Raw genomic sequence first — 10572 nt, forward strand, 5'->3', positions numbered from 1 at the left:
TATTTCTTTCTCTTCTCATGCATTGTCCACCAACATCTTATAATAAATACTTTGATGACCCCCCCCACCACCACCACCACCACCACCACCATCGTTCCCTTGCTCCCTCTCCTCATCCCTAATAGCCTAATATATTCCATTAATTAAGTGTGTGTTGTTTTACACATGACTGCCACTCTGATCCTCGCCCGCTGACTCAATCGACTGTAAGCAGCTTGCTGGAAACTGGGCTTTTACTAATTCGAAACTGTGTGGGGCTAAAAATACAGACTCGGAGCGCACATGCTCGGGCAGCAATCCGCACTCATTTGTGTGTTGGTACACTGGCTCATCCTGGTGTGCATTTAGGGGGGAGGTGTATTCCGGTAAATCAGCGGTGCCCTTCCACTATTTTTTTTTTATGTTTTATTTTGGGCTGCTTTAGCGTCTGGCTGTGTGAGAGAGAGGTAATAAAAAGAAACTTGAAAGTAAAAGTGAAGGCATAAGGACATATGGTATGTGGGGGAGTTTGCCTGCTTATGATAAGTTGCATGTTCATGTATTTTATCGGTATGTCTTTGTAAGAATACATGGCTCTACTGTATCTGTTGTGTTGTGCTGTGCTGTGCTGTGCTGTGCTTTGCTGCGCTGTGTTGTGTTGTGCTGCTTTGTGCTGTGCTGTGCTGCTCTATTCTGTGCTGTGCTGCCCTGCACTGTGCTGTGATGTGCTGCTCTGCTCTGATCTGATCTACTCTGCTCTGTGCTGCTCTGTTCTGTGCTGTGCTGTGCTGCCCTGCACTGTTCTGTGATGTGCTGCTCTGCTCTGCTCTGCTCTGTGATGTGTTGGGTTGTGTTGACCTGTGCTGTGATATGATGTGCTGCTCTGCTCTGCTCTGTGATGTGTTGTGTTGCATTGTGTTGACCTGTGCTGTGTTGTGCTGTGCTGCTCTGCTCTGTTCTGTGATGAGCTGCGCTGCTCTGCTCTGCTCTGTGCCGCACTGTGCTGTGCTGTGCTGTGCTGCTCTGCTCTGCTCTGCTCTGTTCTGTTCTGTGCTGTGCTGTGCTGTGCTGTGCTGCGCTGCTCTGCTCTGTTCTGCTCTGTGCCGCACTGTGCTGCGCTGTGCTGTGCTGTGCTGTGCTGTGCTGTGCTGTGCTGTGCTGTGCTGTGCTGTGCTGCTCTGCTCTGTTCTGTGCTGTGCTGTGCTGTGCTGCTCTGCTCTGTTCTGTGATGATCTGTGCTGTGCTGTGCTGTGCTGTGCTGTGCTGTGCTGTGCTGTGCTGTGTTGTGTTGTGTTGTGTCATGTTATGACATGAAAGTATAACATTTTGTAAGAGTGGTAACATGTTGCAGGCATGTTGATGCTAATTTATCAGTGATAGAATCCCAAAATGGGCATAATTTCAAAGTAAACATGTGCGTGTGTGTTTGTGTGAAAGACAAAATGAGATAGAGAGAGAGAGAGGACCAGCAAGTATGTGTCAGAGACCCCAATGAGCCAAAGTACACAAGTGCACCCACCAGAAGAAGATGCTCTCCATATGCTCTTATAATTCTTCTGGCTCCTTCCAATCAGATTAACAGATTTTGCACACAGAAGTCTGGTCATGAGATCTGGAGACCACCGGCTTTCTGCTCAAATTAAAACCCACTCCGCCGCAGGGCGCGCCGATGGACGCGTCGGGTAGGTGCGCGTTTTTCATTACCAAGGAGAGGAGCAGTCTCACTGACCTGTATGGTCGGCACAAATAACTCCGGACGAGCCTGGAGAATTTCGAACGCTCACGCGGGCCGACGTGACCGGCGTCAACAAGGCCAGCCGCGCTTTTACTCGCACGGTGCCAAATAATGGGCCTACGCTCACTCAGTGTGCGTGCGTGCGTGTGTGTGTGTTTTACAGAAACACACATATACGCACAGGCTCCCGGTCCACCGTAGACAAATTAATTGATCCCGTTGCACACGGACGGCACAAAGACCCGCGGCATCAAAAAGAGCACGCAAGCCTCGGGAGAACGGGAAAATAAAGGGCCGGGCAAGAGAGGGACTCCATTTCCATCTCCTGCACGGCTTCACAGGGCAATTAGGGGAAGAGACGACCTGTGCAGCCCAGAGATCAGAGCGCGCAGGGGAGTGCGAGGGGTCATGTGAAAGGAGCTTTTTTTTTTTTTTTTTTTATTCCCTCCCTCTTCTTTTTCATGCCTTTTATTGTCGGAGGTGGGGCATGATGAAGAGAGTCGTAAAGAGCTTCCCGCCGTGGAGGGGACTACCGAGATCTGCTCATTACAATTTCTATGCGTGTGCGAGGCGTCTGGTCAGGAGTGTGGGCATATGAGTGTGTGTGTGTGTGTGTGTGTGTTTGGGCTCCGCAGTCAAGAGTTGAGCTTCTCTACAAGTGAGGTCAGCAGATGTACTTCACACACTTGATTAAATCCAGCTGTTTTTTTTTTTTCTTCATTAGCGAGAACTTGCGCAGATCGCACACACACACACACACACACACACAAGAAAACACTTTTTCACCAACACAAACCTACAGACACACAGCTTTGGATGGAAAGGCTGCAGGACAGCCACGCCGTCAGATGGTAATTAAAACACCAAGAGGCTCTGCTAATTAAATCATAAGCTCAGGCCAGCAGAGTGCATCGCAAAATCCGAAGCCATGAATCAAATAGGAGCGCATTACAATCATACTTATCCCTCGTAAACGGCGGACTTAAACGTCCCTCCCTTTCTCCCTCCAAGAAACCCACAAGTGCTCGGCAAACGGCGCCGCCACTCCAAATCCGTGAAATGAGAACGTGAATGAGACGGGATTACAAGGCTAATGCGAGCAGATGAAGCAAGGTCAAGCAAGATCTCTACCCGAAAAAAAGGATTAGGCCGCTTCCAGATTCCCACGCCGTGGATTCTTGTAGTGAGATCAGCAACGCACATCAGTCTAGTGGGTGACACACTTGCCAATGAACCAGAAGACCACAAAGACCCAGGTTCAAACCCCACTTACTACCGTTGTGTACCTGAGCAAGACACTTAACCCTGAGTGTCTCCAGGGGGACCGACCCTGTAACTACTGATTTTAAGTCCCTCTGGATAAGGCCGTCTGCTAAATGTCCTAAAAATATAAATGTACATTTTGGAATGTAATGTATGCCCTAAACAAATAGCCCAAAACCGCAGACTGATCTGGCAACGCAGCAGTAACAGTGAAGACTACAGGAAAGGCTGTTCATGTTTCCTTCAGTGTCTAAACCTGGTTTCAGGTTGCGAATACAATATTATGACCCTTGCTAGAACTCACTGTGCTGCCAGTGCAAGCGCTCGTCTTTGCCTGTCAAATAATTTTGCGAGTTCAGCCAGTTTACGGCCGCTGCAAAAAATCCTTTTACAATTAAAGCATGAATAAAAAAGTGCCAGACACGTTTATTTCATAAATACGCATTCACTAGAATGGCTGAACTGAGGCAATGGTGGCCTGGTGGCAAAGGGCTTATGATTGGATGGTTGCGAGTTTGAGAATCCCAGGGTGCCTACCGCTCACAATGGGTGATACAAAATATGTATGCAAATTATATATTTTGAGTGCAAAGCAGTGCTGTGTGGTAGTGATTTTAGACTAAACTTCGAATGGAATACCACATATCTCACACTCTGCTACCCCAAACATCATTCAATATCTGAAAAACGCATATTTTTTTACCTGCATAAAAAAAAATATGTAAAACAATGACGTCTTTAACTTGATTATTTATTCATTTCTGTTCATCATGCTCACTCTATTTATTTCTAGCATCGATACTGCAGCCATACTCATACATACGTACAAAGAAGAAGACCATAAAAGTCGCCATAAAGTATTCTTTATGCGAACAAAGTCTTACTATGATTAGTAGTACTTGATTTGAATATAAGAATGTTTAATTTTATTGTGTCTCGTCACGTGATTTATGTCACAGGATAAGAAAGTCAGGCTGAACTGTGCGCGCTCCCCACGTTTACTACAGCCCGAGTGCCGTGGAACGAGAAGAGAGACAGGACCCGTCACTCAGGACGGCGCGGCGGAGCCCACGGAGCCCACGGACCCGCGGCCCCGTCGCGCGCATGAGTCACGCTCCGGCGAAGCGCGTCCTCGCGGCGCGCGGCCGTACAGTCACTGCGCTAAACTCTCCACAAAACTACATCGATTGCAATTAGATAATAAGTACATCCCAAATAAAAAATATATAGAAATAAATACACTTTCGGCCACTTTAAAGTTTACCACAGGAAGAGAGAAATAAGTTTATGTAATAGATAGATAGATAGATAGATAGATAGATAGATAGATAGATAGATAGATAGATAGATAGATAGATAGATAGATAGATAGATAGATAGATAGATAGTCACCTCTTTTATCTTGCACCTTCACAGTAATCTCGACTACCGGCTCCGTCTCTCGGTCCAGGCGTCTGGTGATCACCACATCCCCGCTGTCCCGGCTCACCGATACCGGCGTGCTCTCCGAAGGCGGGTAAACCAATTCGAAAACCGCCGACTGAAACCGAACCGGATTCAGGTTCATCACCACCGAACCCACTCCGGCGTCTTCGGACACGTTGATCACGACCGGCGCCTCTGGGTCCTGCAGGGACCGGGACTTTCTCCGCTTGGGGCTTTTGGACACTTGGGACGGCCACTGCCGGGGGCTGATCTCGATCTCCATGTTCCGGCTGGTCCTGGAAGGCCACCCGTGGTCCCGGGCGAACACACTGAACTTTATGGGAGACGCCAGACCCAGGATCGAATCCACGAGCAGCACGTCCCCCGTCTTGGGCACCACGTAGAAACTCCCGTTTCTGGGCAGCGCGAAGTAAATGAGCTCCGCGTTCTTGCCGCTGTCCGTGTCCTCCGCCCTGACCCGGTACACCACGGAGCGCAGGGCCGTGGCGTCGTCCAGACTCAGCTTCACGTCGGCGCGGGGAAACACGGGCTCGTGGTCGTTCGTGTCCAGCACGTCCACGCGCACGGAAGCCACCTGTGCCACCACCCGCTCGGCGGACACGCAGGTCTGGCAGCACAGTCCCAGGCTCAGCGCGTACCCCGCCCGCTCCTCCCGGTCCAGGGTGCCGGAGGTCTTCAGCAGGATGTGGCCGCGCTTGTGGTGGGCGAACGCGCGGAAGTCCTCGCTGCCGTCCCCCAAGAGTTTGAGGTGCACGCCGGCCTTGGCGCACCACCTCTGGCTCTCGACCCGCTTCACCGGGATGCTCAGCCCGTTCACCCTGGATCCCGGCGGCGAGTTCTCGAACACATGCCCGTGGAAGGACGGCATCCGCTCGTCCGTCCGGTTCCCGAACACCAAAGTCAGGCAGGAGAGGAGAAGAGTCCAGATCATGGTCACTCCGCGGCTCGGATCCGTCCGTGCGTCTCCGGGGCGGGCATGCTACTGGCACCGGCGCGCCAACTTTCCGTCCGTCTCCGACGCGCTCCGGCCGCCGTCTGCCCGCCAGGTGCTGAGGGAGGAGGGGTCTCCGGTTCGGGGAATCCTCCGGGGAACCCCACCCGGTCTGACGGCCGCCCGTGGTTTTTAAGTTGAAATGGGCTTTTTTGTTGTTGTTTTTTAGACGCTGTTTAGGACGCCGTTTCCCGGCATGTTTGCCGCCTGTGTCGTCGGAGCCGGCGGCGGATTCAGCACCACGGACAGCTCCCTCGTCCGCTCGGCGTGTCCGCGTCAGGACCTTACGAAGAATAATACAACATTCATTTTAGTCTTTTTGCCCAAATATGGGCAATTCAGTAGTTGTTAACCCTTACTGTTCAAACCGAATACTGAAGTACAAATACTGTTGTTTGTATTGCATGAGCTTTTTTTATGAGCTGTCATATAGACAGATAGTCCAAACAGATAACAATGCAACGTTTTTTTTTTTTTTTATCAGCAATGAAATTCTAAGCTGCTAATTTACACTAAGCAATGCAGTAGGCAAAAATATAAATAAAAATGTCTAACCAAAACTGAATACATACATACTAATTTTTTTACTTTAGTTTCATCATATTTTAAGAGGGTGTTAGAATGACCCAGTTAAAGTGGCGATTGCAACGATTAACACCACCCTGTGGTGTTTTTTTCAGTTAAATAGTTACATTTTCACTCATGTCATAAATGTTATCCGTACATACATGTGATCACGTATGTATGCATTTGATAGGTTTCAGGAAAGTGAAAGTGAAATGATTATCATTGTGAAACATTGCAGCACAGCACATGGTGACACAATGAAATGAGTCCTCTGCCTTTAACCTTAGTGAGGCAGTGGGCAGCCATGACAGCAGTGTGTGGGGATGGTGCCTTGCTAAGTGGCACCTCAGTGGGGATTCGAACCGGCAGAACCAGCAACCTTGCAACTACTGCCCCAGGTGTGGAAAGGTCTAAAGTTGTTGATGCGATTAGCTGATTTGCAGGACTTGGAGCTTTTTTAGGAACCAATGCTGGCATTTTCTGAGATCCATGTCCAAAGATGATAAACTGCAGGCTAAGTCTCATAATATTCTCTGTGTACTCAAGGTCTCTGTGAAGGCCAGAAATAGAAGAAATGTAAAATGTAAAATATCATCAACATATCTGAAACACAATGTGGGTTTTTCCAACAATAAATCTTCCAGTAAAAAGACCATGAATGGCCACTCATGAAAAAGGTCTCTTCTCTCACAAATATTTGGAATTGATAATGATGCAGTTCATGGGGTTCAGGCAAGTTTTCTGAACGATTTCTCAAAAGCTGAACTGTCATAGAACATTATTGCTTTCACGTAGGCCTTGAATGAAAGGCGAAAAGCAGAGACGATGGTCTTAGAATGCTGCAGATTGCAGACAAAAAGACCTTTTGCAGAGGTTTTGCAGAAGGTTTAACAAGAGGGTGATGGATGTCTTCCATTACTTCTGCTCAGAAGGAAAGGCAGGGACAATGGGTTGTCCAACACAGTGAGAGCGTGAGAGTTTTCAGAATGAAATAGAAATAGGTGGAGTTATCAAGCAGCACACTTCATGCAGTGTCCTGTAGAGGTCCTACTGAGATGACATCAATAAGAGACTATGGCCGAATCTAAGCCGAGCAGCTTTTGGCCTTGGCCAGTACTTGGATGGGAGGGCTTGATAGAGGGGCTGCAGGACAACAATTTTCTACATATCCACCATTTCGAATCATTAAACATAAGTAGTTCCTGGAGGCCTTTTTTTGGTGTGCTGAGGGCATCCGTGTGGATTCGGCACATCATGTGGAGCCCTCCTCCCAAATGTAGTAACTGAAAAGGTGAACTTGTATTGTAATACTGTGGGAAAGTGTTTTTCTACACCACACGAAGAGCTGAGGCTGAGTCCAGCAAACAACGTTGCTTCAGTCGTGGCCTGTCAGAGGGAAGTCTCAGAAGAGATGCTCCCCAGGCTCCGCGAATTGCTTTTGAGGCCAGCCTCCTTGAGTGTTTGTTTTCTGCTTTTCTTTTTAAACTGTGGTCTTTCGAGTTCATTAAAGCAGGGTGTGTGACCTGCAGCTTGACCTGGTTCAGCAACCGGTCAGCGGGTATTTTGTCCAAGATACCAAAAGGCAATTAAGGTGTTTAGAAGGAAAATGAAATCAACATTTGGTCCCTCATACAGTTTTTTCATCCGCCAAGGAAGATTAATACATTGTGAGCAGTGTTATAACTGCAGAAATCTTGAATGAGACACTCAACCTCTGCCCCAGTAACATACTGTACAGGAAAGTAGCATCTAAATTGCCACACGGCGCGTTTTATAATACATATTGATCTCAAGTCCTTGCTCTTATAGAGCCGAGCCAGAGGCGATCATTCTCTAGTGGTCTGCAAGCAAATTTCAATTAGAGGTTTATCTGGCTAGCCCTGTGGAGGAACAATATTAGTCAGCTCTGCCACCAAAGCACAAACCGCTAATGGAAAAGACAAAGAATGCTGGCACAGAGGGGAACCCAGACACATCTGTGAGGTTCGAAGCTCTTTGAGGCGCCACCATCGGAACAGATCAAACAACGCAGAAGAACCGTCGCTGGAGACGTGCCATCTTGAGCACTGGGAAAACAACTGTCGAATCCATCAGGCAAGAAATTGGCATGTGTGTGTCGGTTGGCCTCGAGCCGTGCGCTCTTGTCATCGCGTTGCATCGACTTTACACCCTCGGCTCACCTGTGTGCACAACAGCACCACGACGTGCTGGCAGAAAAAACCACCTTCCATCAGCGGCCCGGCGAGCGCCAGCTCATTTGCATGCTTCAGAGAGACGGGCGAAGGATGCCGAGGCTGCGACACCGATAGAGAATCAGAGCTCTGCGTTCGGCGTGGCAAGGGGGAATCGCGGCAAAAGTAATGGGAGGATTTTAAATTAGGAGAAGTCAACGCGCCCTCTTTGCCAGCGTCTCGCTGGGGAGTGGGTGATGCGAGGTGCTTGGAGAAAATGTCATGTTCTCGCCGCTGTTAGCGGGAAATGCTCCGAGGATAAGGTGCACCTGTCTCCACAAGCTCACTCACCTTTCAGTCTGAATAATGAGAGTGATCATGCCAAAGAATTGGATTAATATTTGTTCAAGGAGCAACATGCACATGACAGTGAGAGGATAAATATGAACGTAGCATTGACATAGCAACAGGAGCCAAGGGAAGGTGGGGAAAACTTTATCTATTGGCAACATCTAACAGAGCATCAATATCAATAAATAGAAGCTGTATTCATTTATTTCACAGACTGTGTCTACAAAATACGCTTTTTTAATAAAATGCTTGTTTCATCATACATTGTATAAGAAAAATTGACACAACGATACTAATTATTACAATAATAATTGCATTGCAAAACATATTTCACTAAACTGATCGCCACTTGACTCAACTTTTTAAGAACCAGCAGCACTGACACCTCCTCTTTATTATTCAGCAACTTGCAGAAGCTACATGACATGAAGATGTGGAATGGGTAAGTTGGGTGTTGACAGGTGAATAACAGCATGCACTGCAGCTGCCATGGATGCCACCTGATGAACCATGTGCTCACTGCTCACTCCATGTTGTGAGAAGGAGAATGTGAGGGTGTTTTGTTACTGAATATTTGGCAGACTGACCTTTTTTTTTTTTTACAAATGCTAGACCTAGTTTCTGAAAATACTGGCCTAACATATTCTGTATACTATCACATATACATATACTGTTTTTTATTCACTAAGGGCCACTGTTACTTTACTTTACTTAGCAGATGCTTTTATCCAAAGCGACTTACAAGAGGAAGACACCAGAAATTCTCGTTCGATTTCTATAGATTTTGAGTTTACAAAACTAAGAGCCCTGATAAGGCCTAGCTTGTCAGAAAAAGAACATGCATTTATTCATTTATTCTTTTGTGCAGTGTGTGTGTGCATGTGCGTGTTTAAGTGTTACATTTGTCTGAAATATTTTTTGAATAAGTGGGTTTTCAACTGCTTCTTAAAGGTGGTGGTAGTCTCGGCTAGTCGAATGGAGCAGGGCAAGTTGTTCCACCAGCCAGGGACAACAAAGGAGAACAGAGTCAATTGGGATCGGAGACCCTGTGAAAAGGGATGTCCATGTCCATGTTTCAAAAGTATTAAAGTTCTGTATTAAAATGTAGAAAATATTGAGTGAAACTCAATATACAGTTGCTGTATCAAATGTGAAACTATGGGATTTCAATTAAACTATGGGAATAAATTCTTACATTTTACAATTAGGTTTTCAATTTGTTTTATGAAACCACTGAATGTTGGTCAGATCTGTGAAAACTTGGCATGAATCTGATAAAAGACAAAAATATAACAGGGTCTGTGAATAGAGTCAGATGTGATAATGAAGCAAAATGGCTAAACAATCACCAGGCACTTTGCGCAGGACTAAGAGCACTGACAGCGGCAACTCAACCGCTTTCAATTTGACACTGACATTGTCATAAAATATTGAAAATATTAAACTCACTATATATTACCATAGAAACATACTATTCCAAGCAAACAGTTGCAATAAAGACATCTGGACAGAATTCAGTCAAAGGGTCTCTGGGGTTAAGAGATTTTATTACGGTTTATTTTGAGGTAATCTAACATTCTGAGAAATGCCTTCACTCCTACACACCTGCCTTTGGCAGTCTATTTGCACCCAGCTTCTTATGCTTTTAAGTCTTTTACATGCTTTAAAACCATCTATTTCCAGGGTAGTGTTCCAGGAGAAAAGATATAAATATATTAGTCTGAATGAAAATTGATCTCCGCACAATGTACAGAGGTGTCAGGATGGCAAACGTCAGTGCTTTTTGTTAGAAAGAGGTACTAATACACACCATCAGTCATAAAAAAATATGCTAATTTTTACTATGATTGAAAAACATGTATTGAGTTTGTCAGCTTGTAATTGGGAGACGGCAGTAACATTAACTCAAAGAAAGTAGTTTTTTTTCTCTTTCCTGTATATTTTTCCCCTTGTCCTTCTTTCTCTTGTTAACTTCTAAAAAAGTCAAGCAAATATAGCAAAGCAATGTTCTGTTGGCACATTACCCTTGGCTAACTGTGACATTCAATAACTGTTTTATATTTAGATGG

At 46.3% G+C, this 10572-nt stretch overlaps 1 protein-coding gene across 1 annotated transcript in view; it reads right to left on the reverse strand.

Annotated features, from left to right (window-relative positions):
- LOC114765815 (neural-cadherin) overlaps positions 1-5693 on the reverse strand; it is a 150864-nt gene extending 145171 nt beyond the window's left edge. Inside the window, exon 1 of the mRNA XM_028956279.1 lies at positions 4370-5693. Coding sequence (XP_028812112.1) covers positions 4370-5354 — 985 coding nt within the window. The 5' untranslated portion in view covers positions 5355-5693. The remainder of the gene's footprint in view (positions 1-4369) is intronic.
- Between the last annotated feature and the right edge of the window lie 4879 nt (positions 5694-10572).

The sequence above is a fragment of the Denticeps clupeoides genome, chromosome 16, assembly GCF_900700375.1.
Source record: "Denticeps clupeoides chromosome 16, fDenClu1.1, whole genome shotgun sequence".
NCBI lineage: Eukaryota > Metazoa > Chordata > Actinopteri > Clupeiformes > Denticipitidae > Denticeps > Denticeps clupeoides.